This window comes from Anguilla rostrata, chromosome 5 (genome assembly GCF_018555375.3).
Source record: "Anguilla rostrata isolate EN2019 chromosome 5, ASM1855537v3, whole genome shotgun sequence".
NCBI lineage: Eukaryota > Metazoa > Chordata > Actinopteri > Anguilliformes > Anguillidae > Anguilla > Anguilla rostrata.
In genome coordinates, this window is record NC_057937.1 from 20,313,460 (window position 1) to 20,340,699 (window position 27,240).

The window sequence follows — 27,240 nt, forward strand, 5'->3', positions numbered from 1 at the left end:
GTGTTAATATCTGCACAGACGCAGCGTACACGCACGCACGCACTGTGAGAGCAGGGGCTGTGTTAATATCTGCACAGACGCAGCGCACGCACACGCACGCACTGTGAGAGCAGGGGTTGTGTTAATATCTGCACAGACGCAGCGTACACGCACGCACGCACTGTGAGAGCAGGGGTTGTGTTAATATCTGCACAGACGCAGCGTACACGCACGCACGCACGCACTGTGAGAGCAGGGGCTGTGTTAATATCTGCACAGACGCAGCGTACACGCACGCACGCACGCTCTGTGAGAGCAGGGGTTGTGTTAATATCTGCACAGACGCAGCGTACACGCACGCACGCACGCACTGTGAGAGCAGGGGTGTGTTAATACTGCACAGCCAGCGACACGCACGCACGCACGCCTGGAGAGCAGGGGTTGTGTTAATATCGCACAGAGCAGGTACACGCACGCACGCACGCACTGTGAGAGCAGGGGTGTGTTAATATCTGACAGACGCAGCTAACGCACGCACGCACGCACTGGAGAGCAGGGGTGTGTTAATATCACAGACGCAGCGACAGCACGCACGCACGCACTGTAGAGCAGGGGCTGTGTTAATATTGCCGACGCAGCACACGCACGCACGCACTGAGAGCAGGGGCTGTGTTAATATCGAACGCACGCACGCACGCGAGCAGGGGTGGTTAATATCCGACGCACGCACGCTCTGTGAGAGCAGGGGTTGTGTTAATATCGCCAGACGCAGCGCACGCACTGCACGCGAGAAGCAGGGGTTGCGTTAATATCCAACAGACGCAGTACACGCACGCACGCACTGAGAGAGCAGGGGTTGTGTTATATGCCAGACGCAGGACACCAGCACGCACTGAGAGAGCAGGGGCTGTGTTAATATCTGCACAGACGCAGCGTACACGCACGCACGCACTGAGAGAGCAGGGGTTGTGTTAATATCTGCACAGACGCAGCGTACACGCACGCACGCACTGTGAGAGCAGGGGTTGTGTTAATATGCGAACGCGACGCGGCGCCGTTTTAGCGTTGGAGTAGTCCTGTTCAGACTCGGAGAGGAAGCGGAGGAGGCGGCGGGGGCGGCGGATAAATCTCCGGTACCGTCCGCAGCACCGGCAGCAGCAGCAGCGGCAGCAGCAGGCGCTGCGAGCTCGGAGGGGAGGGGAGGGAGGGAGGGAGGGGCCGCGTTGTTGTGACTGAACTCTGGCGACAGGAAATGCCCCGCGTGCCTGAACAGAGAGAGCAGCGCATACCTCGGAGAGAAGCGCTGGGCCCCCCGAGGGAGGGGGCGGGGCCCCAGTGGCAGCCAGACACATCACTCACCGAGGGGGGGTGGGGTCCCATCGCAGGAGCCGTCGGCTTTGAATTCGCATGCAAATGTCGACAAAGGTACAGCGTGCTCCCACCTGAGTTGAAGAGTTGCTGTTGGTCACTGTTTATTTCGGAAAATGGCACGAAATGAAACACTAAAGTTTTATTTCTAATGCTAATTTATGCAATTTATCTTCTTTTTTATGATTTTGGGGGTGGGATGAGCTCTGGGAGGTTACCGTTCTGCTTGCAGCTGCATCTCCAAATGCATGTTTAGTTTTTTTTTCCTCCTGCTTTCACTGGTTCGAAATGCCCTAGTGCGACAGCAGACCCCGCCCCTCCCCGCCCTCGGCTCCAGAGCCGAGCGGCTAGCGCGCGCGTTGTGCGTAGCGCGGGGTGTCAGCCGCTTCCTCGTCTCCCGCCGTGCGCTCTGACCGGTCGTAACTGGCCCTTCCGAGTCTGGGTTCAGGGGATGAAGGACTTTAAATGGCTGAGGATGGCGTAGCTCACTAGGGGCGCGACGCTGTCTGCTGACCCAGAGCTCACGCGCTTGCCCTTGTCTGTGTCGCTTGTAATGAGCATTGAGCTGAAGGAAAATTTCCATTTTATTTTATATTTAATGGACAATAAAGTTTTCTGTTCTGTTCTATTCTACCTGTGATCGCTTTGAAAAGTTGAGATTTTGGCATTACAGTGAAATAATTATCAATTGTAGCTTCACAACCTTTTGTTTGCTATTCGTTTGTCGAACGTGTATGAAATAATTGTTTGTGGTTGATGTACAAAAGATGTACATTGAGCATAAGTAGTAAATACAAAGTTAATGTCATTTCTGAAGTTGAGCCAGTCTTTGAGGCTCACATTAGGCTAGGTAGTGCCAACTAAGAGACTAAATATACTATTTTCCACATCCTGGCTGGACTTTTCAGCAGAGGAAGTGACCCTGTGGGGTCACCAAAGTTGTGCAGGGAGTTGGGGTTTCCCCATCCCCAGGTCAGTACTTGTATCAATGCTTTATGAGACTAAACCAGACAAACGGGGACCATTAAGGGCAGCTGCTCCCGTCGGCTCCGTCGAAATTCCAGACCGTGATGAGGAATCAGGGAACGAACAGTGACAATGGATGGGAGTATTCCAACAGAACTGCATATTATGTGAACCCATTTTTTTTTTTTTCCCCAACAGTGAAACAGGCAAAGCCTGTTTGTTTCAGTGGCTTCCGAAAATTTGCGTAAACTTTTATTTTAGGCTCGCTTACAAAAAAACAAAAGGCTTTCAGAATCAGAGCTCAACTTAGTAAAGTGAGGGCGACCGTTCTCTAAATTGCATTTTGACACACGTGGCGAAAGCGTCACGTCGTTATTAAAGACGGGGCCTTACGGCGCTCGCCCGGGTGGTCTCAGGCTACCGGGGACCTGGGTGATTCCACACCGCGGCTCGTCTGAAAGTCCGAATCGATTCTTGGCTCGCCGGCTGCACTTTACAGCCACATAAACCGAATCGCAACATAAAGATTCACAATAACCGCATTACCAGTAAAGCGGAGAAAAGCGATAGGATGATCACTGCTTTGCGATCGCCGTGCTAATTCTTCTCTCTGAAGGGCCGGAGGGGAAGCTTCTTTTCGTAGCTCCATCCGGTGGCTGCAGACGCGACCCGGAGAGATGAACTCACGCGTGCCGTAGTCAGAGCGCACTCCTGATATGTGCCATGTTTAAAAAAAATAAAATAAAATAAAAACGTAAACGATGCTCCTGAAAAATAGATGTTGACGGATGTAGGCCTCCGTGTAGAAGACGGGGCCGTCCTACTCCAGCCTGCCGCTGCGGGTTCATCAATGAGCCTTTTATTAAGGCTGGGTGTTGAACTCGCTTGTCCGCCGCCCCTTGTTTTGGCAAATGGCCGCTCGTATCCGCCGTTTGATTTGGCAGCGGGTTCCCACAGCCGGAGCCAAACGGACCGAAAAACGTCTCTGAAAAGGAGCTCCGGCATGACATCACCAAAACACTCGTTCTGTTTTTCTCTTTCCCTTTGTCTTGCCCTTCGTTCTCACAGGAAACTGGCTGACGTGCACACGCGCGCGCGCGCGCACACACACACACACAGACACACCCTGTCTCTTGTGTACACTGTCTCATACGTAGGCCGGCACCCTTTGCACATAAACGTAAATCATAATGAATGGCTTGCTGTTTTTGAAAAGTCAGGTGCCCCCCCCACCACCCCCCGTACTGAGTGTCTTATTTATGTATTTCCAAAAAGTACCTGGTAGTTCTCCAGGCTGTTAAGTGCTTGGCTTGTACAATTGTGGGTCATTCAGTCATACTTGGCACCGATTAATAAATGTCTAGTTTGAAATATCGTTCAACCCAAAGTTCAACCCAAACGTTACACGTTGAGGCTGGTTAAACTGAAAAGGCATGGAAATCGGCGCGGTGATGAATGAGTGGCAGGTTGAGCGCTGTTGCTGGCAGGTCGTGGGTGTTTCTACTTGTGTAAGCACCATGAACTCCGAGTGCTAGCCAGCATGCCAGCACTGGGCAACATCGGCCATTCAAAAACTCTTTTGCTTTGCGCACATGTCATTGCCGTCGTCATCTTACATATACTTTTAAAAAAATGTTTTTAATGTCTCGGGTATCCAGGGAGCTGGGGACTTGTGGGATGATGTCACAGAGATGAAATCAGGAAAGGGATATTGCTTCCGCAGGAGCTAGTTCACTGTACGGGTGAGGTCACAGGAGTGTCTTCCCTTGGATTTGATTTGTTTGAATCGTGATTGGATTAGACGGAATGCAGCTATGCCTGTGATGGAAGGGGACGTGATTATAGAAATATCCACTTACATTTGCGCAAAAAAATTAAATCATATTCCTGTCAGGCCCTAGCCTGGTCCGGAGGTCATGTGACGATAAGTGTAGATGTGTTAATTTAAAAACAGCTAAGTTTTGTAGGTCTGCTCTCAGTATTGCCACGCAGGTTACGTACGGTTGAGCCAAAATGGCTCCAGTTTGACTGTTTTACGCATAGTTTCCATTGTTTGTGTTGCATGCATCTTAATGGGGGAGGACTACTTCTAGAGACACTGCTCCATGGCATTTTAATTAAAACATAAACCTACCTCAAACAACCAGGGACGGTGATGATGATGATTGCATCAGAACCACTAACAATGCTCCAGATATTCAGCAGAAACATAGCTTGTATGCCCATTGAACTGTTCTCTAGCATACTCTAAGGTCTCAACTTGAAAAGTGTTCAGTTAGCTAGGCCTAGTGCAGTAGGTTTAGTCCTTGAGTTTTTTCTGCAGCCAGTGTGTCCTGATTGGTCTGGATGTTCCAAATATTTAGTTTGGGAAGAGTCAGTCCTATTTTTGTAGAAATCAATGATTTAGAGGTCCAAACTTGAGGTCCCAAACTTGAGGTTTGAACCCCCTAGGGTTGTTGTGTTTGGCCCCATTTAGACTGACATATATAAACATCCGTTTAAAAAAATGGATGGAATTTTAGGGTTGGAGCTAGTGGGTCAGCTCTTAGGCCTAAGGTTTTAGAAGTCTTGATTTAGAGTCATAAGTTTTGAGGTCGAAGTTGTGTTTTCATTGTGCAGTATCCAAACTTGCCAGGGGTAAGAACGCTGTTTAAACTAATCTGCAGCAATGAATATTTTCAGTTAGATCTATTTCATCTACTTGTTAACTTTGTACTTAATTTATAAATGAATGTGGGCCACAGCACTGATATGCATAAATGTGTTTTGAGCTTAAAAATGCCACTTGTGCACTCTCATCGTAAAATGGAAATTACTTTAAAGGGGAAATGTATTTTTCTGCTTCGCTTGGCTTGTTGCTTGTTTTACATTTTAGTTTAAAATGTAAACCTTAAAATGTAGAAGTGCCAAAAAGCATCCTGGTTTTTATTTAACAATGACAATTGCTGGGTGCTGAATTTAGGGTTAAGTTCAAAACATTACAGATGAATGTGATGGAATTAGAATTTTATATTTGTTTTGGAAGAGGAGTGTGATGTTGTAATGCAACACATTTCATCTCTCAATACCAAAGTAAGCATATTTGAAATACTCTGTATTGAGTTGTTTTTATGTTACGGCAGGTCACTTCTGAAATGCTTCTGACAGCAGTATGGTAGTGAGGTGTAGGGACCCGAAGTGGTGAACACAATTTTGACGATAGGGTGCATGGTGATTCGGGAGATATCCGCGTGTTTAAATGAATAACCTTGTACCTATCTAAGTCTCCGTATGATGATGTCTGGATAAACAAAACCAAAAAAACTGAGGCAATAAACCGAGAATGTATGTCGTGTTTGTGTACAGTCGTGTTTGTGTATATCAACATAATCTTTTTTTTTTCCTTTGTAATTTATCCCCACCCAATTACCCCCTTCCCCTTAAAACGTGTCCCTCTGAAACACTGACTGCAGAAACCCTGAGGTAATCGCGTGCGACATAACCACGATTATTTAACTTCCTTGGAATACTGGAAACTGAGTTAATTCCGACGCTCAGTCACGAATCACAGCTGCTAAACTGATGATCGTCTGTTCAGTGGATTACACGGAATGCTAGAAACGAAAACAATGTATTTTTATATTGCCCCCTTCCTCCCTGCGTTACTCTTCGGTCGCTTTCATACTGCGTGACGTGAAGGTTGGTGTGTCCTCCTCGGACTGAAAACACCAGGATGCAAACGCCTTGTCAGGCATTTATTGTAGCAGGTATAGTAACATCAAGCTGCAGTCTGGGGGAAGGGATATTTAATTACCATGGTTACCAGTCTCCACCCCCCACCCCTTGCTAGAGGACTTGTTTACCACATTTCTACTCCAGACTCAATAACATGCCAATCACAGAGACCCTCCCACACTCGCTTGCAATTGGTCCAGGAGAATTTCCGCCCAGTTGTGCTAACACACCCGCCCCCCATCACCCATTAAACAGATGATCCGAGCGACTTGGGCACCCCTGCCCTACACGCGGAAAAACGAGGAACGGCGTGTGGGTTCTGCGCTTACATGTTAACTTGATTGTGACGGCGATTGAAAATTGACGACCTTGCTGACAGTGACAATAATAACTATCGTATTGCATTGTTAATAATGATTGCAATAATTAGGCAATTTGCTGATCATAGGGATTGCTGAATTAGAAGTCATGTTTTAACAGTTGGATGCCTTATCGGTCAGAACTAAGGTTAGGCTACTTAATAGACTACGTTGAGTAAGTCTTAAGTATACTGCAATCGTCAGGGAAGTATTTGGAAAGCTCAAAAATTCACTGTGATATTGGCCGATTATGTTATCCGCCTCACCGAACCTATACTTGCTAATTCTGTTCATTAGGGCCTTTGCTGCTGAATGTATTAAGCGACTTGTGTTGCACCGGGCCTAATCATAGTAAATTATTGGGTAAACGCGCTGCGTTTATCTGTAAAAACGGCGGATGTTATTAATGTGTTTTTATTAATTTTTTGCTCTAAATGTGTATAGTCTGCATTCACATACTAGGCGTACGGAGGTTACACCTTTTGAATCCGCCGTTTCTGTTTACGCAACCAGATGCAGTCCGTTGTCCGAGAGGCACATACCGTACTAGGTTAGAGACTGAGGGCTGCTGCCCGCTTAATGTAGGGCATTCGTGTGCCATAGCAGGTCTTTCCTACCTGGTTCTGCGACCTGAATCAGTTCCCCCTCCTCCACAGTTACGATGCGCTGTTATTTAGAATGATAGCCTAGGCTCCGGTATGAATTATTTGTAACTAGGCGCTCTGGAATTCCCGGAGTAGAGTTTAGTCGTACTGGCCCTGGATCCGCATTGCAGCTATTTTATGTAACGCCCCCGCATAAATATAAAGCAGACGTCAACGTTTTTGAAGTTACTGAGGGATTCAGACTATGAAAAAACGAAAACATGAAACGGTCTTTTAATGAAATAATGCTTAATTAAAAAACGATTAATTAGCGATATTGTAATATGTAACGTATCTTTAGATTGAATAAAAGAGTCCTTTACATTGATCTGAGTGTAAATGCATCGGTCAGTGGTTGGTGATGGCGAGCACTTTTATTCGATCAGTAAACACAAGTGCTCTTTATAGTGCTCCAATACATACATAATAGTCTACATGTTAATATATATTAAAAAATGAGAGTCTTAATGTCATACACGCATCATCCAATTGCTTATATCTGTCACGTACTGTATGAATCTTTCTCTAGTAAGAGATATAATGATTGAGATTTCACTGATCAAATTCCCTGTTTTGATAGTTTTGCTTGTGTTACTAGGGTGGTCAGAGTGCATCCCTCACTTGACTGAAGTTGCCCTGAGTCTCCAGCTTTTACTCAGGAATGTGGTTTTCCTCATTAATCAGGAAGTATTGCTTATGAGACCCTAATCAGGAAGTATTGCTTATGAGACCCTAATCAGGAAGTATTGCTTATGAGACCCTAATCAGGAAGTATTGCTTATGAGACCCCTGGAGTCATCAGTATTTGGCTCTATTGCTATTTTGTGTCATTGTGTTGCAACAAGAACACATTATTATTATTATATATGATATAAATATTAATATAATAAACAATATTTTTAACAAATATAAAAATACATATTTTATATAATTGTATATATATTTTTAAATAAAAACACAGAGAGGACCACCTGTAGATGAACTCTGTAAATTTAATTAAGTGACAATTGTGCATTTATCTTGTTTAAATACGGCAAATTTGGCTACTTAAAATGGTATGCCCATGAAACCACAATATTAAAATGGAGCCCGATAGGTCCGTCGCTTTCTTTCTGGAGTGTTGTAAAAATGGCATTCTTTGACATGGCAGTGGTCTATATTGGATCAACAGGAAGGAAATGGGAATAAAACGGTGGATGAATATCAATTTGTCGGCCAGCCCTAGCTGCTTTAATACCTGGCCTAGGGACAGGGACCAGCGTCAGCCCGGCGATGCTTTTACCATCATAATTCATAATTGCTCGTGTGTCATTTCAGTGGACCAGTACTGCTGACATTAGCTTAATCATGTAGACATCGTGTAGTTGATGCCCTCCTCATTTGGACTGACTTCATGGGACATTGAATGATGGTTATTGTAGAACTTCCCCCATGCTATGATAATTAAAACCTGCCCCCCCCCCCCCCACACACACACCAAATTCCTGATTTCCGTCGACACACACCTCGGTTCTTTTGTGTGTGTGTGGCGGGGTGGGGGCTGTCAGCTTATTTTGTCAGTTCCCGGACCCTATTGGGCTGGCGTTTCCGTAAAACAGCTCAGCAGATGGTGGGCACGGATCCCTCTAACGTGCAACTCACGACTCGCTCTTGTTTTTGTTTTTGTTTTTTCCTCCCGAGCTCCGGGTAAAGAGATAGATCACCGGAATGTTCCACGGCGGCGCGTGGCAATTTGAAGGGTATCCTCTGAGGTAAACGCTGATAAGGGGAAGCGTAAATCACAGCGCGTGGCGGCGCGACGCTGAGAGCTAGACGAGCGTTTGTGTGTGCGTGCGTGTGTGTGTGTGTGTGTGTGGGGGGGGGTTGGGGAGTGGGGGGGGGGGGTTCAGGAGAGACGCTGGCTGAAGCGAGGCTGTGTTTTCCTGAGAATGCGGGCAGATTGCTTTCCCTGCGAGTGAGAGGGGAGACTGGGAGTGACGCGGAGCGCAGCTAGCCTCACGCACCCGCACACGCGCCCCCGCGGCGCTCCCTCCCTCCCTCCCTCCCGCTCTCTCGCCGCCAGTTGTAAACACTGTAGTACGCATGCACCCTGGGCCCTGACGCAGAGGGCTGGGGGGGCCTGGGGGACGAAAAGGTTGTAGGAACAATCTTCAGCAGTCGGTTCTGTTTCTGGTCAATTTTCGATCTCTGTATCTGAACTGCCCCCCATCCCTGTGCCCTCTCCTCTGTGTGTGGCGTGATTTAAGCCCCCCCCCCGTCCGCCCCCCAGCAGCGAGGCTCTGCGGAACGCTGGCTCGCTCCCCTGCCCGCTCACAGGGTTTCACCGTCTCCTCATCAGGTCAGACTGAGCTGTTTGTGACAGACGGAGGCGGAGGGGGTAGTCACATGATCTCAGCCCAAGATCACAAACAGCCCGGGATCACATGGCCAAGGCTAGACTTCTCTCTCTCTCTCTCTCTCTTCCTCCCCCTCTCTCTCTCTCCCCCCGTCTCTCCCCTCTCTCTCTCTCTCTCTCTCTCTCTCCCCCTCTCTCTCTCTCTCCCTCCATTCGGCCGCCTCCTCTGCGCTTCCCCTGGACTCCTGTCTCAGCCAATCAGCATCCCTGCTGTCTGTCATGTGACCACCCAGGGACCAGAGCCGTGTCACCCCCCCCCCACCCCCCTAACGAATCGCGTTGGGGCCCACACTGTGTGGCTTTGACGCAAGCGCTGCTGTTTGAGTGCACTCACCTGGAGCGTTTCGGAATTCCAGCCAGTTTGTTTTTCTCCTCCCAGTCCCGCCCCCCTCTCCGTGTTTTTGTTGACGCAAATGATGAAATGAGCATTCAAAGTGGATTCACTTTGTAAAAATATTTTTATTGGAAGTTACATGCCAAAAAATCAGAGCATGCCCCCCCCCCCCCCAAAAAAAAAAAAGAAAAAAAATTAAAATAAAATAAAAACAGAAAAACAAACATGCACCTTTTTGTTTACAGATGAGCCGATGTAATGAATTTCTCAGGGGCTGGCCTGGTGTGAACTCGGCGTCTGCTGAAATGATTCGTGGTATTTCTGGCATGTTCGGCGGAAGGCTGCTGACTGAAGTTTTTTGGACTCCCCCGCTGATCTGTGATTAAACATCTCTGTACCGCGGGGTTCCAGAACCCCCCCCCGGACCCAGAAGCCCATTAACCCCTAACCCAGAATCCCAGAAAGCGCTCCCGGGGGCGAGAACCCACGGGACACGCGGCGTCCTAACATGAGAAAGCCTCTGCCTCGTCCCTGGAGTTTCCATTTGGTTACGGCTTCACAGTTTATTTATATGGCATCCTTCATGGCTGCGAGACTTCTTCTTGAACCGTAAGACGTGGTGGCCATCGCTGTTGCGTTGGGTGCTCAGCTGAGAGCGATCCCCATTTCAGTCGTGATTTCAGTGATACATGCTCGCACGCTGTATCTGCTCCTCAGAATCCACTCTGACCATCGTCACACAAAATAGTTAAATGCTAAACTTCGTGCATTTACTTATGTTGTCCATTCAAGTCAAGATTTCCCTCAGTTTTGTGAGAGACGCGCACGTATGGGGGTCTAGCATAAAGACGAGTGACCGTGAACATTTGATGACTGAAGTGACGGTCGATGAACGCGCGTCCCTGCGCTCCTGGGCGGGCGCTGTCACTTTCGTGATTAACATTCTGCTGTCTGATTAGTCTCCTTGCCGGAGAGTTCTGGGGATTTCTCGCATTGCACACTGGCTCGGAACAGGAACAAGCGAACAACAAAATTGTGGAGAAAATTAAGAAATTAAGAGCCTTTAAAAAAAAAAAAAAAAAAAAAAAACATACTAGTGGGTCAATGTTCCGAAATTCCTTTCGGCTAAAAATATGCAAGACTAAATAAAAAGTACAGAAAGAGTTATCTGTCGTTGTTCCGAAACATCCAACAGCTGCTTTTCCCCCACAATTTTTATATTTAAAGTATTCGGAGAATTTGAATTGGAATAATCTGTCACTTGAATGTTTAAGACCGAGTGCCTGTTGCCATGTCCGAAGTGAAGGGATGGCATCACCTGCTCTTGTTGCTATGGTAGCGCTTTACCAGCTGTGACTCCGCCCCCGTTGCCATTGTCCTCTGTTTCCGGGTAACAGGCCGCAAAGTATGCTCATCTGACGAAACGATATTTGGAGTTTTTACGGGCCTTCATAGATAGGACACAGAAATGTCACGTATAGCACACAGCTGCTATAAGTCAACGGTCGGATACTGTAAGCTTAAGTGAGAGGGAATTCTCTTTTAGGAAAATATATTATAAAGCGAAAGTGTGTTTGATTTCAGACTTTTAAAAGATAGCAGTTGCGTTCACTGTCGTTGCGCTGAGGCTAATCCCGTCCAGCATCGGTCCAAAAGCCCGCGACTTTGACGAACGCGCTGAGCTGAGGGGAATTAGACGGGGCGGCCGTTTAGAGAGGCGGGCGGGGGCGGGGGCGGTTCCCCCTCCCCCCGTGGCCTGACTCCCCGCGGACTTCCCCGAAGCGTTCACGGGAGCGCTGCGCTCCTTGTTGGGCAGCGGCGGCGGCTTCCCGCGTCGGAACCCGCGATGCCTGGCATAGCTGCGGGCACAGCAGCGGGGTTCGGAAATAGGCCCGCGAGCCGGGCTCCAGGGAAAGGGCTATAAATACGCCGCCGTGTCCCCGATGCCTCGTGGGTCCGGCCGCGCTGGGGGGGCGGGGGGTGGGGGGGGGCAACTTGGGCTTATATGGGAGGCCGTGGGGGGTGGGGGGTGGGGCGCATTGAGGAATGTTATCCTTATTGAGGAATTTGCGCAAATGATGCACAGCCATCCCCCTCTCCCCGCTCGCACATCCCCCTCTCCCCCCCACCCCACCCCACCCCCCCGCCTCCGGCTCCCCTTCCTTAAATAGCCACAATACACGGCCCCACGTGGCTATTTAAGGAAGTGTGCGGGCCCCCTGAAGATCCAGTTCCGGCCTTTAGCGAATTCCAGCTCTCCCCCCCTCTCGTTGTCCTTACGTAAATGCCAAACGCGTCACCACCCCGGCTCGCCGCGTGGAAGGTGTGTAAGGAGACCCGCGAGTAAATCTTTCCAGTTTGGAGCGCGTCCAGCTGCGGCAGAAATAGCGGAGGCTTTTTTATAACGGCTAACATAGCGCTGGCTCATTAACTGGAGCGGATTAGCGTCATATCTGTATTCGGCTGCAGCTGAAACGTCTTACAAACTCACCGTGAGGTTTTTTTTTTAAAGATTTGTCATTTTGACTCATTTTATTTGGCGGGGAGGGAAAGTAGTGAAACCAAACGCAGGAAAAGAAAAATCAAAGGAATCGGTTGGATGTCCAGAATGTGGAAGGGCACCCCCTACTGTCCTCAAAAATGCAGCCTTGATGAAGCCAAACTATATGAAATATCCACGTTGCTAGCAACTTAGCAACGTAGCAACCAAGCTGCACCCCCAGCCAAACCCGTCCATAAAGCCCACAGTAGTGTTTCGTGACGTTCCCGCTCTGTCCTCGACCAAATGTCCAAGAATCTGAAGCTCACACACACACACACACACACACACACACACACACACACAAGAAAGCCTTGTATATACAGGGATTACCGTGTGCGCCTGCGCGCTTGTCATCGTTTGGATTCATGGCCCCAATAAACGCGATGGCCAGGTGTCCTCATAACTCGGAGCGCTGCTGTATAAAGGAATAAGTCAAATCTGAGAAATCCCGTTCAGACACGGCCTTCTCCCCGGCGCGGCCTCGCCGGGCGTGGTGCCAGCCCGCTCGCCGCCCGTTGCTAGGAGACGCGCGGCAGCGCGAGCGCGGCGGGCCGGCGGGCCGGCGCCGGGGGCATCTACCTGAGGTGTCCCGTTACCGCCGGATATGCCAGCCGCTGGAGCTCGGTCCCAGTCCCGCTCACGGTGCCGTGTGTGTGTGTTTGTGTGTGTGCACGTGTGTGTGTGTGTGTGTGTGTGTGTGCGCACGTGTGCACTTGTATGTGTGTGTGAGTGTGCGTGTGTCCGCGTCCACGCGTGTCTGTGCGTGTCCACGTGTGTGTCATGTGAGTGTGTAATTGCGTGCGTGACTGCGTGTGTCACAGCATTGACTTTACTGGCGACATGTTCTGAGGCAGTTGTGTTCACCCCGGCAGCTGCCTGCTGTCATGGGAAGTGCGTTTTGTAATGCTAACTACACACACAGACAGGTCCCGCCCCTGCCTCAGTAAAGCGTGCGTGGGGGTTGGGGGTTGGAGGAGATGCGCAGACAGGCAGGCCTTCCTCTGCTCCAGTCAGTACCAGCAAAGCTCTGTGAGGTCCAAACCTGCAGGAACCAGGGCTGCTGTTTCAGGCAGTTGTTTGAAAACCTCTAATGGGTTTAAGCTTCTCACATTACCAGCTTGTACATTCTCTGTCTGTTGCCTTGCCAATTATTACGCGTTAACGGCATATTTGTTTATTTGTGATCAGGATTGCCATTGATGTGCGTCTTATCCTATTTTTGCTTCCCCTCCACACCAACCTTGACTGTCCGTCAGACCTGTTCTCTAGGGTGTGTTTACCTATTAAGCCCACCCAAATCTTAAAGTTTAGACGTTTTTTTATGTCGTTATATATTTTTTTTAAAAAGTAATTTGTGTAAAAACGTAAGCTCAGTGTCATTTCAAGTCTTACCGCTCGCTTAAAAAAACCTGCAACATTTGAGATGAAGTAAAGCGATGGAAAATATGAAGGCTAGTCCAGGCTAGAAAATCTGGTGACAGGGTAGAATTTTTTTATTTTATTTGACTATTTTAGTTCATTTGTATAGCACGTTGTAAAGATCAAATATTGAGCCAATAGAAATTCTACACCCCCGTGAACATTTTGCACACTTCTGTCTGTGCCAGATTTTTTTTTTTCCCCTCCAGCCATACGTACTCTGCCTTCGGCCTCATGGCGGCCATTTTGAAAGCCGTGCCAGAACTTTGCAGAGAGAGGGGGGCCGTAAGGTTACGTTTCGCAGACGTTTCCTTTTTCCGAGTCCGATATTTAACGAGAAGCTGAGTAACGTCTCGATACTCGTAGGCGACAGCAGGTTACTCGTTAAGCGAGCGCCGTCGTTTTATCAGTTAAAAAGACGGATTTTCTGTGAAAGATTTTCCCGTCAGACCTCATGGTGTGCTAAACACACGAGCGATGTGACTGACTGTGAACAGCACTTGTAATGCGTTACGTTATTTCTGACTGTTCGTTACGCTGTTCATTTCCTGTCCACTTGAAAACGCCTGGAGAAGTTTCTCACGGTGTCCCGTGCAGGCGATGTGCTTCTAGGCCCGGAAGATGAGGTGAAGAACAGGAAGTCGCTCTGGCACAGTCTGTGGATATGCTACGGTCTGTGGGAGTGGTATTCATTAAGTGCTGTTAGTCACCTGATCGATCAAGTAAAGCAGTTGATAACGCAGTTAATCACTTGGATTCTTGGATTTGAATCGGTTGCTGATCTTAAGGTGCAAACTGAAAGCTGCAGCTGTCCAGGGGTGAGAGGGAGTGCCTTAGGTTTATTAAGTCAGGGTTCAGACGGAGCTGCCAGACACCTGCTGTGATGTGTGGTTAACTCCTCTCCTCCGTCTCTCTCTGTCTTCCTCAGTTTCATTTCAGTTGAACTGCTTTGTTTCCATGACGTATTTTGCGATACGAAAAAAATATAAACCCCAGCTTCTATGGGGCAGCGGTGTAGTATAATGGGTAAGAAAGTGGGCTTGTAACCTAAAGGTCATAGGTTTGATTCCTGGTTTGGACACTGCCGTTGTACCCTTGAGCAAAGTACTTAACCTGCATTGCTTCAGTATGTATCCAGCTGTATAAATGGATGCAATGTAAATGCTATGTAAAAAGTTGTGTAAGTTGCTCTGGATAAGAGCATCTGCTAAATGCCTGTAATGTAATGTAATGTATATTTGTCATTTATAAAACGGGTAGCTCAAATCAAGCAATCTGATTGGTTCATAGCTGTGGTATATTAACCATATACCACGGCTATGACGTCTAATTCCTTTGCACAATTCAGTATCACTTAGCTTCGCGTCGGGCCGAACAACGCCCCTTAGCTGTGATATAATAACCATATACCACGGCCTGTCGTGAGCTACTGCTTAAGTATACTATACTGCCAAGACATTTATATTGTCTGGTTTGAAAATGACCATAACACTCTCTCTCTCTCTCTCTCTCTCTCAGTGTGCCCTAACGAGTGTGACGGGCGTGCGTGCACGGAGGCGGGCGAGTGCTGCCACGCCCAGTGCCTGGGCAGCTGCGCGGAGCCCGACAGCGACGCGGCGTGCGCCGCCTGCCTGCACTTCTACCACGAGGGCCACTGCGTGCCCGCCTGCCCGCCCGACACCTACAGCTTCGAGGGCTGGCGCTGCATCACCATGGACGTGTGCGGCATGGTGCACCTGCCCAACGACTTCGACCGCTTCGTCATCCACGAGGGCGAGTGCGTGCCCGACTGCCCGTCCGGCTTCACCCGCAACGAGAGCCAGAGGTGAGCCCCGCCCCCCCCTCCGTTCCCCCGCCCCCGTCCGCCAGCCCGCGTGTGCGCCGGCGACGTTTCCAAGGGCCCTGCAAAAACCTGCACTCACACAGGCCCTTTTCCGATAAGATTTGAGACCCCTGTTTTCATGTTTTTTGAGGGCCCCTCACTTACTGGGGCCCTCAACAAATATTACAACAGGGGTCTCAAGTCCTATCGGAAAAGGGCCGGCGTGAGTGCAGGTTTTTGCATTAGCCCAGCACTAAGACACCTGATTGAACTAATTGACCTATCATGGTCTCCAATCAGGACCTTGTTAAGCTGAATCAGGTGTCTTAGTGCTGGGCTAATACAAAACCCTGTACCCACACTGGCCCTTTACTGATAGGATTGAGGACCCCAGTATTATAACGTAGGATATTCTGGGGTGGTGGAGCCAAATGTGAGATATTTTCATGGGGCCCTATAACTGTGGTCGTCCCCCAGCCTGTGTCTTTGTCTTTTCTCTTCCTGCTTTCGGTCTCTTTCTCTGTCTCTCTGCTTCCGTGTGTCCGTTCTGAGTTAAACTCTTTGGCAAGTCTAAAATGTCCAAAGTACCAAATTCCCATTTGACAGAAATACTTCAATTGTCACAAAATCACCCATCATTAAATGAATCACCCAAGGTTATCATAAAAGTTGTATTTCATGAGACACACCAGTCTGCTATATTGTAAATGCAGACAAGCGGGTATAAGAGAGTGTAAGTGAGTGATCACACCTGCCTCTTATAGAGTAAGGTAAACAAATGGTATCACATAGAGGGGAGAGCAGGCAGGGATGGCTCAGGGTCACAGAATACTGAGGCACTTCTAAAGCTTATTATAGGCCTGCTGTATAAATAGTTTTAGTTTAGGGACTTCAGGAACACATATGTATGTATATATAACTAAACGGTGTAATTAAAACATACATAATACATTTATATATTTCTGCTTAATCATTCATCAACTAATCATTAATTTCTCAAATAATTAATCTAATGTAATAAACTAATGATTAATCAAAGTTATTTCCACTTCATCAGCTGTAGTCTGGGAACCTGTCCACCCCGTTGCTGTTTCCAGCAGTGCTAATTTCAGCAGGCAATTTCCAGGCCAGAGAACTTTCGCGTGCACACATGAAGTGCTTTTGCTCTCATTGTGAGATGATGTTCAGCTTAAAGCCAAATGTCTGCAGCAGAGACATTTATTCTCTGAAAATCAGCATTTCTTTCTTTAATCGGGGAAAATGCCATCCCTGCAGGAGGAGGCGACCGTTAAACCTGCGCGATGCTGCAAAAAAGAAAACAGCTTTTCGGTTATTGGACTTCAAAATGGCCGTCTGCTTTCACAGAGAGCGCGCTCTCGAAAGAGCGCGAGCGAAAGCGGATCAGGTGACTGTTATTAAGCTGCTAGACTAGATCGGCAGTAAAGTGGGATGCTGCGGACTTCTGTTGTTATTGTCTGAAGTGTTCTGGGGGTTTTAGACCGCTGGGGGAAACCGTGCTGTGTGTGTGCGAACGGCGAAACTCGATCGGGATACCCCGGCAGAGGCCAAAAACAATTCGGGAAAACAATCCCGCCGTTGGACCACGGCGCAGGGCATTCCTAGCGAGCGATCTGTAATTCAGTAAGCCTATTTAAAGGCTCCTCGGCGAGCGCAAGCCTCAGCACGGCCCCTGTCTCGAGCGGGCTACGGCGTTTAAATCTGATACGAAGTGGCTCAGCGGTTCAGCCCCGATGAGTTTTAAACCGTACCTCTGCAAGGTTTAACGTGTGCGGTCGGAACTGGACCGCGAGCGTTTTAGATCAACGTGACCTGGGTTAGCCTAACTCTCACCACTCCTTCCTGTTTCCTGCGGAATGTTTTTGGGGCGGGTGTTTGTCTGCAACTCTATCGTCTCTCGATTGAGCCGGAGACCTTGCGGCTCAAACAAACATGGGTTGAAGTGAGTGGAGTGGAGAAGGGGCGTGCCCGGGCTTCATGCCCCGCCCCCGATCCCTGGCACCGCCCAGGTTTGGAGTTTCTGGAGTCATAGTTCACTGTCACTGCTATCTGTCTCTTTCCCTTCAACTCATTCTCTTTCCCTTTCTGTCTCTCTTCTCTATCACACACCCATCCCTCTCCCCTTCTCTCTCGCTGTAGCCCTCTGGCTCTCCCTCATCTCACTCTCCTCTCTTTCTCTGTATCATTCACTCCCTCTCTCCTCTCTCTCAGCATGTTCTGCAGTGCCTGTGACGGTCTGTGCGATAAGATCTGCGATGAAAAGATCATCGACTCTGTGGACGCTGCACAGTCACTGAAGGGCTGCACTGTCATCAAAGGCAACCTGCACATCAACATCCGCCGTGGCAGTGAGTACTGTGGGCCAGCAGGGGGCGCCCTCTCTCTCTCTCTCTCACACACACACACAAACACACATGTACGCGCGCACACACGCACACACATGTGCGCATGCATGCACACACACACCCACGCATTCACATACACACAAAACTTGCACATGAACAGCCATAGATCAGTCATGCCCATACACACACACACACACACACGCATAGTCACTCATGCGCAGGAATGCACGATGCATGCATTCGCACACAAGTGCACGCAGAGATATTCTCTGGCGCTGTATATGGAGAGGAGGATAAAATTTGGGTAGGGGGGTTTGAAGTAAATGCGTGAGTGAGCATTGAGTGGAGCTTTGAGCCCGTCCCTCCACAGATAACATCGCCTCTGAGCTGGAGAGCTTCATGGGCCTGATCCAGACGGTCACCGGGTACGTGAGGATCCGGCACTCCCACACGCTGGGCTCGTTGTCCTTCCTCAAGAGCCTGCGCTACATCAACGGCGAGGAGTTGATGGACGGGTACGCCTGGGCGCGTCTCTCTCTCTCTCTCTCCCTCCCTCTCTCTCCCTCTCTCTCCTCTCCGTCTCCCCTCTTCATGCTACATGTCTGCATATCCAGAACGTTTGGTTGGACAGGTCATCGATGGTGTCCCGTCCCATAAATTGTGTTGGCTGCCTGTGATTACCCTACACCACAAGTAAGAACTTAGAATGAATGGTCACTTAAGGGATCCTCTCAAACAACCAAGGGGAGGGAAACCAGTATTCACAAGACAAATAGGGGAGAAAAAGGTTTGGGTCTGAAACAGTGCCGTGTGATTAGAGCCCCTGTGAGGAGGCTAATACTAGCCATTATTTTCACTTGTCTCTTCCTTTGAACCTGAGCAAATCCTGCTCTTTGCACCATCTGATATGCTACTCCCTTTTTTGGTCACTAATGTCTTTGGAAACGATGAGGGCGGAGTTTTTAAATTTCTCCGGTAACGTTACAGAGTATACAAACCGTGCTGTTCACTTGTCCCGCACGAGTTTGAGCTTGCCAGATCGCGGGCTCGAGGAAAAATAAACAAAACGGCGCGCTCCACTGACTGCAGATATTAAGTGTAATCAGTAATCTGCCATGGTTACTTACACATTTTCAAAGCTGCAGATTCTGTTAGCCAGCAGTCAGTTTTTTTCCTTCTGATTATTGGTGTACACAGTATTTGAGGCATATTAGCCTTCGGGTAACAGAAACCTTAGCCAGATAGCATTATTTATTTATTGATTTATTTTAAATGTTCATCTGAAAATGTTCTTACCTTCCTTTTTCCAATTTTTGGGGGCAGATATAATGAAAGTGACGCAGTTTTAAAGATCTGTGTCTGATGCATTGGCGTAGTGTGTCCAGCCAAAGTCCATTTCCCACAGCTGTCCCAAAGTGGGCATCGGAAATAAATGGACTTGAGAGGGTGGCAGTTTGTTGAGGGGGCAAGGGTTTGTCTCTGCTGTTGGAGGCCCTAAAAACAGTGGCACAAACGGGGCAGTGTGTTGCCGCGGCGACTGGAGAGCGTCCAGCGATGGCGGAGAGGGGGGTCATGGGAAGGCCTTTGCCCCCTCTGCTTGTTGTCTTGGGTTACGGACGCAGGAATGTTACCGAGGGAAGCCGGGATTCCGCGCATTCCTCGGGGTCCGGCCGGGCCGAGCCCGTTTTAAAGCCACAGCGGCCCTCTGCCGCGACCGCGCCGGGCCGCCTCGCCGAGCCGCACGCGCTCCGTGTCTCCTGATCGGCGACTCCGCCCCCAGAAGCCCCGCCCGCTGGGACCTGGGAAGCCCTCGGGGGTTTGTCCTGGTCGATTAGCCATCTAGACCTCAACTTTTTCAGCAGTGGCCCAAAGATGTCAGTCCATGCTTATCGCACCCAAAGCGGATGTCGTTTTCGTTAGTAACAATTAATTGTTAAACTGCTGACGATAGCCATGTTTTTAATATTTAAGCCCTGAATGAAAGGACAAAGTTAGTGGGCAGTTAATCACAGAAAGCATTGCCTAATTAACAGTATTTAAGGCTTTATCGATGCGGCATGCAGGGTAGTATGGGTAAAGTTCTCAACGCCGCCAGACAGAAAACCTTCGGTTAAAACAAAAGATCTCTTCTCATTAGCATTACAGTCATTGTCAGTGAGTCTCTTTGTAATGGGATGTATCAGCCAGTTCCCAGTGGGGGAACTTCACACAAATTTTCTAATATTTCAATACGGCCAACATTTTATTAATGTTACAGATTTTTTTTTTTTTTTTTTGATGTCAATAGTCAATAGATAGGTTCGCGATGATTAGCTAAAGCCGCTAACTTCCATACGTTGTAGGAGCAATAAACAAGTTAATTTGGTAGAATCGATGCTGGTTCGTGGAATATAGTAGAAATAACGCAGCAGTCAACATTAAAGCAAACATTTATGTGATCATATGAAATACACTGTCAAATACAAACATGCAAAAAATGCATTTTAGCTGGTTTTATTTTTTTCATTTAGCATTCTTTTGTACAAACACAGGCCTAATTGCATTGCAGTGTTGCTGTAGTCTACAGGATACTACAGCCAAATAGATTTCCCCAGTGACCTATGTTTGGCGGTGTTAACGTAGTGGCTTGTAGTGGCCTGCTTTGTTAGAATTCATACCACTCACAATGAAATTGAGTTTCTTTCAGGAGGTTTAGGCTATGCTCCAATGTGGGCATTCCACATGCTGTAGTTTAAGCATTTATAGGTTGTGCTGTCATGTGTTACGTTTACATTACATTACATTACAGGCATTTAGCAGACGCTCTTATCCAGAGCGACTTACACAACTTTTACATTGTATCCATTTATACAGCTGGATATATACTGAAGCAATTCCAGTTAAGTACCTTGCTCAAGGGTACAATGGCAGTGTCCTACCCGGGAATCGAACCTGCGACCTTTCGGTTACAAGCCCAGTTCCTTACCCACTGTGCTACACTGCCGCCCTGTACGTTTGTTTCGTTTACCGTGAATATGCAGCATCACCAACTTTTTTGTGACGGTGGGATATTAACCTTATTGCGATCTTATTGTACGTAATGTGGGGTATTCCTGTCTCCATGGGCTATACCTTTCACTTAGGGCATGGAAAAATCACATTCAAATTTACTGTGTGCTGATACGTGCTAGAGGAATGTAAGATTTCCTTTTGAGTGGTCATAAATAGTAACATTTGTAAAATGTCATCCCATTCCCATGCACAGAGTACAGAAAACAAAAAGAGGGTGAATGATTACATATTTAGGTCTGTGTACCATAGTGTGTTTTTGCATTATTTTTCAGTGTGATATCAATGTTTCATCTTAAACCATCATAAGGGGCTAATTTATTTATGTGCTTTATAATAGACAAAAACCATTTCATTCTTTTTTGGTGCGGTTTGGGATAGGTGATTTGACCCCTAGATGCTAGATGTCTAGACCCCTATGCTGATGAACAGATTGTAATTTCTATTTGGAAATGATGCAAAAGTGAGTTTCATGAGCCAAAATAGTTGATTTGTTGTGAAATATATGATTATGTAATGTTTTTCTGCAACACACAATTTAGACATTTTGGATAGATTTAAACACTAAGGGGGGTACACTGCTTTTTGCTTCATAGATTTTTGGTCGTTCTCTGTATCACCCTCAGATTTTGCATACTTCTGGTCAAGGAGTCTATGATCCAGGATCCATGTATAGTTCTTCTATTTTATATATGTGATCTCTCAGTATTTCATTTCAAACTAAAGGATTTATGTATGTATGTATGTATTTATTTATTTTATTTCTCCCTGAATTATGAATATAAATTAATCTAAATTGTAAATTGTACAAATGTCTTGCTTCATTTGTGCTGTTTTTCTAGTCTCTGTGATGCTCACATCTGCAATTATAAAGCCTTAAATAGAACACCCCCTGAATGGGTGAGATTGGCCAAATTTGGCATCTGCATGAAGGCCTTAAAGAAATAGGTGGGGATAAGGAAGGAAACAGGAGTAACAGGCAGCATTGTGGAGAAGGCAATCAATAGTAGAAAATAAAAACCATATGTGTTATGCCTATTGGTACTAATTAAACCATTAAAATGAGCAGCTCTTGGTGCAGGAATGATAAGAAACGAGGAAATCCTTCATATGCAGGGAGTGAACCTGAAATGTGGACTGTTTCCACCTATGCTCAGCCCCCCTACTGTGCATTTCCTCCTGACTCGGGCCAGCTCGCCTGCGATGAGTTTGCCTGTGTATCCGCTGGTGAAATGCAGTCAGTTCTTGGAAGGTCAGGTGGATTAATCCCTCCCGTTTTGGAAAACGGGCTTGCTGGCCGAGCGCGGGAAAGCGAATCCGTCCCCTCTGAGGCGACGGGCCGAAGCCGGGCGTGCCGGTGATCCCGGGAACGCTGCGAGACCAGCCGGCGTGGTCACCTTGAGGCACCCACGGGGAGATGGTAACAGGCCTTAGCGAAAGCGAGAGCAAGGGCCAGATTTACAGCCTCTGTCAGGTGATTCGGTTCTACCCCTTCGTGCTCCGCGTTTCCTCTGGCGCCGTCTCCGATGATTTTTAGAAAGCGCCCACGGCAAGGGAATCGGCCGACGTTGGCCGTCATTGGCCGGCAACATCACAGGGGGCGGGAGAAACACGCTTTGGGAATTAACCCCGTAATTGCAATCGGTGGAAGCCGCACCGTTTGATCGGGTGTGGAGAAGCGTTTCCTGAACCTAGATGACGGCGGTATGAACCTGAGCTAGCAAAGGCGCGAATAGCAGGAACGCTACAGGTACAAACACCGCCGGGGAACCACTAAACACCCGCGCCATCATAGCATCAGACCGGGCCTATCAGACTAGGCTTATTGTCGCCTCTGTGCTCCCTGAGTTTCTGCTGTGGTGCTGCGGTAGTCATTTACAGCACATCTGGCTGAGAAACTTATAGCACAACTGGATGAGAACAGTCAAAGTGGACAGCAACGATACGTAGGCCCTACATTACACGCCAGTTAATCGCTTTCTTTGTTTTGTTTTTCTTTTTTTCTTTTTTTAGAATGTACTCGTTTTCTGCTCTGGATAACCAGCACCTCCAGTACCTCTGGGACTGGACCCAGCACAACCTGACCATCAAGGCCGGGAAACTGTTCTTCCGCTTCAACCCCAAGCTGTGCGTCTCCGAGATCCGCAAGATGTGGGAGAAGACGGGGATCGCCGAGAAGTTCGACGAGGGCGAATTCCGCAACAACGGAGACCGAGCCAGCTGTGAGTAGAGCGCCCCCTGTCTTCGGTTACCCTCGCGCCCGAAAGCTTGCGAGAGTCTCCGGCTTTATGTTTGAGATGTGGCGCTTGGGATGCTCCAGGGGGTTGTATTTCTCTCTTTTATGGGATTGCGGAGGGGTCCTGAGTGTTCACAGGTGTCCAGCAGCCCGCCAGAGGCGGAGTCACATGCTCGCAGACTCCGGTGGCTTTAAGCACACGGCGTGCCGTGTAAACTGGGTTATCTTTCCCGCTGTGCAGAATTGAGAAAAGGTCCCCCCTTGTCGGCGTTGATATATGTGGGAGAATGCCGTCAGGGTCGGTGACATCACGGCGACCTCCGCGGATGGAATGCTCGGAGCGCTGTGCTGACGACAGCAGCCATGTTGGCTCTTACCTCTTAGCTCTCCCTCTCGTATCCAGGAAACAGTACTCGCGCACTTGCCAGCTCGCGTCCTCTTTCTCACACACGCGCGCACACAGACACGCATACACACTGATTTCAGTCTGCACACGCACGTGCTCGCACACACAAATCAAGCAATTTGGCACGTCAACACATTGTTCCTGTCTTTGACTTATCTTGCGATCTTGAGTGCAAGCACTCATTACCATACTTCCCTTGCCTCAAGCTCTCATATTTCATTGCAGAATCATTGTCTGTGATGTCTATTTAAGACGATCGTGAAATTCTTAATGGGAATTGTGTTAGGCTGCCAGATAAGAACATTTTTAAAAAGCGCAACTGAATTTTAAAATGGTGTGTTCTGGAACTGTCCAAAATGAACAGAGCTTATTCCCACATCGATAAGCATTAAGCAATAGCATGAGGATTGAATTAAGTGCGGAAAAGTTTTATCTTTAGATGTGATGGATGCGCTTCTTTTTCTGTCGGTGCAGGTGAGAGTCACATCCTCAAGTTCAAGTCCAACAGCACCATGAGTAACCGGATAAAGCTGATCTGGGAGCGCTACCGGCCGCCAGACTACCGCGATCTCATCACCTTCATCGTTTACTACAAGGAAGCGTGAGTGCAGTTAGAAACACCGCGGCTGTTACTGCTGGTACAGCCAGCCAGCGCTTACTCTTACACTGTATGACTGAGTCTGCTCTGTCTGTGTGTGTGTGTGTGTGTGCGTGTGTGTGTCTCTGTGTGTGTGTGTCTGTGTGTGTGTGTGTGTGTGTGTGTGTGTGTGTGTGTGTGTGTGCGCGTCTCTGTGTCTGTGTGTCTGTGTCTGTGTGTGTGTGTGTTCGTGACGTGCGTGTGCATGTGTGTGTGTGTGTGCGTGCGTGTGTGTGTCTGTGTGCGTGTGTGTGTGTGTGTCTCTGTGTGTGTGTGTGTCTGTGTCTGTGTCTGTGTGTGTCTCTCTGTGTGTGTGTGTATGTGTCTGTCTGTGTGTGTGTGTCTGTGTGCATGCGTGTGTTCGTGCACGTGCGTGTGCATGTGTGTGTGTGTGTGCGTGCGTGTGTGTGTCTGTGTGCGTGTGTGCGTGGGTCTTTGTTTAAAGGCTGCTCTGTTGCTGTATTGCAGGCCCTTCCAGAACATCACGGAGTTTGACGGACAGGATGGGTGTGGCTCTAACAGCTGGAATATGGTGGACGTGGACCTGCCGCAGGACAAGGACGTGGACCCGGGCGTCCTGCTGTCCCCACTCAAACCCTGGACGCAGTACGCCGTCTTTGTCAAGGCCATCACCCTGGCGGTGGAGGACAAACATGTTCTGGGAGCCAAAAGTGAAGTGGTGTATATCCGCACCAACCCCTCAGGTACATACACACACCTGTATAGCCCCTCAGGTACATACACACACACACACACCTGTACAGCGCCTCAGGTACATACACACACCTGTACAGCCCCTCAGGTACATACACACACCTGTATAGCCCCTCAGGTACACACACACACACACACACACACACACACCTGTACAGCCCCTCAGGTACATACACACAACTGTACAGCGCCTCAGGTACATACACACACACACACACACCTGTACAGCGCCTCAGGTACATACACACACCTGTACAGCGCCTCAGGTACATACACACACCTGTACAGCGCCTCAGGTACATACACACACACACACACACCTGTACAGCCCCTCAGGTACATACACACAACTGTACAGCGCCTCAGGTACATACACACACCTGTACAGCCCCTCAGGTACATACACACACCTGTACAGCCCCTCAGGTACATACACACACCTGTATAGCGCCTCAGGTACATACACACACACACACACACACCTGTACAGCGCCTCAGGTACACACACACACCTGTACAGCGCCTCAGGTACATACACACACCTGTATAGCCTCTCAGGTACATACACACACCTGTACAGTGCCTCAGGTACATACACACACACACACACACACACACACCTGTACAGCGCCTCAGGTACATACACACACCTGTACAGCGCCTCAGGTACATACACACACCTGTACATCCTCTCAGATACATACACACACACCTGTACAGTCACTCAGGTACACACACACACCTGTACAGCCTCTCAGATACATACACACACCTGTACAGCGCCTCAGGTACATACACACACACACACACACCTGTACAGCCCCTCAGGTACATACACACACCTGTACAGCGCCTCAGGTACATACACACACCTGTACAGCGCCTCAGGTACATACACACACCTGTACAGCCTCTCAGATACATACACACACCTGTACAGCCCCTCAGGTACATACACACACCTGTACATCCTCTCAGATACATACACACACACCTGTACAGTGCCTCTGGTACATACACACACCTGTACAGCGCCTCAGGTACATACACACACCTGTACAGCGCCTCAGGTACATACACACACCTGTACAGCCCCTCAGGTACATACACACACCTGTATAGCCCCTCAGGTACACACACACACACCTGTAGCCCTACTACTTTTCACGCTGATATCTGTCCACATTGCAGAGCCTTCCATGCCCCTGGATGTGCGCTATTACTCAAACTCCTCCTCCAAGCTTCTGATCAAGTGGTCACCCCCCATCTCCCCCAACGGGAACCTCACCTACTACCTGGTGCGCTGGCAACAGCAGCCTGAGGACAAGGAGCTGTACGAGCACAACTACTGCTCTAAAGGTGAGCGCCCCCTGCTGGTACCCTGTGCTTCCCCTCTTAAAACAACTCTCCTTTCCAAACTGGGGAAACATTGGGGGGGTAAAATTGGGTACCCAACAGTTGATGGAAAACTACTTTTTATTGTTGGTGCAGCATGAACTTTTATTTACTTTTTGGGTTAGCCACTTGGCTGAGCATCAGGATTGTACAGTGTGTTCATGTTTATAGACTGCTTAACAAAAAAGCTCATCTTTCTCTGTCTCTCACAACACCCCTTCTCCCTTTTTTCCACCCTTTCTCCATCTTCTTCAATCCACTCTCCATTCCTCATCTCTCTCTGCACACCTCTCCCACTCCGTCCATCTCTCACTTTCGTAATCTCCCCCCTTCTCTTAATTTCTCCCTTTCCTCTGCCATCTCTGTCCATTTTTGTCGCTCACTCATCCCTCCCACATCTCTGCCTCCCTCCCTCTCTCCCCATCTCTCCTTTCTCTCCACCTCCCTTTTTCTCTCCCCCTCTTCTCTCTGTTTCTCCTCCTCTCTTCCTCTCCGTCTCTCTCTGGACGCAGAGCTGAAGATCCCCATCCGCATTTCGGCCACGGGCCCGGTGGACCTGGAGGACGACACCAAGCCCACCAAGTCCGACGCCGGCGGGGGGGACAAGGGCCCCTGCTGCCCCTGCCCCAAGACGGTGGACGACCTGAAGGCGGAGGCCGAGGACGCCTCGTACCGGAAGGTGTTCGAGAACTTCCTCCACAACGCCATCTTCACGCCCAGGTGAGACGCGGGGCCCCCGACGCCAACGCGGCCGGGTTCGGGAGGGCGGGCGGGGTTCCGCGCGCGTCTCCGCGCCACGGTTACCGCCGAACAATTTCAAATACACGTTTATTTTAGCGAGAAGGGGGGTGGAATCCTACGCTCACGCCTAAGAACACTGAATAAAGTGAGAAAGATGT

At 48.7% G+C, this 27,240-nt stretch overlaps 1 protein-coding gene across 2 annotated transcripts in view; it reads left to right on the forward strand.

The window, feature by feature from the left end:
* Positions 1–27,240, forward strand: part of LOC135254961 (insulin-like growth factor 1 receptor) — a 118,557-nt gene that overhangs the window by 73,180 nt on the left and 18,137 nt on the right. The window contains exons 3-10 of one of the 2 annotated variants that reach the window (XM_064335594.1): positions 15,239–15,545; positions 17,700–17,908; positions 18,276–18,420; positions 22,967–23,175; positions 24,070–24,196; positions 24,701–24,936; positions 26,138–26,305; positions 26,854–27,061. In XM_064335594.1, coding sequence (XP_064191664.1) covers positions 15,239–15,545; positions 17,700–17,908; positions 18,276–18,420; positions 22,967–23,175; positions 24,070–24,196; positions 24,701–24,936; positions 26,138–26,305; positions 26,854–27,061 — 1,609 coding nt within the window. The remainder of the gene's footprint in view (positions 1–15,238; positions 15,546–17,699; positions 17,909–18,275; positions 18,421–22,966; positions 23,176–24,069; positions 24,197–24,700; positions 24,937–26,137; positions 26,306–26,853; positions 27,062–27,240) is intronic. The other variant, XM_064335595.1, reaches the window with a different exon arrangement.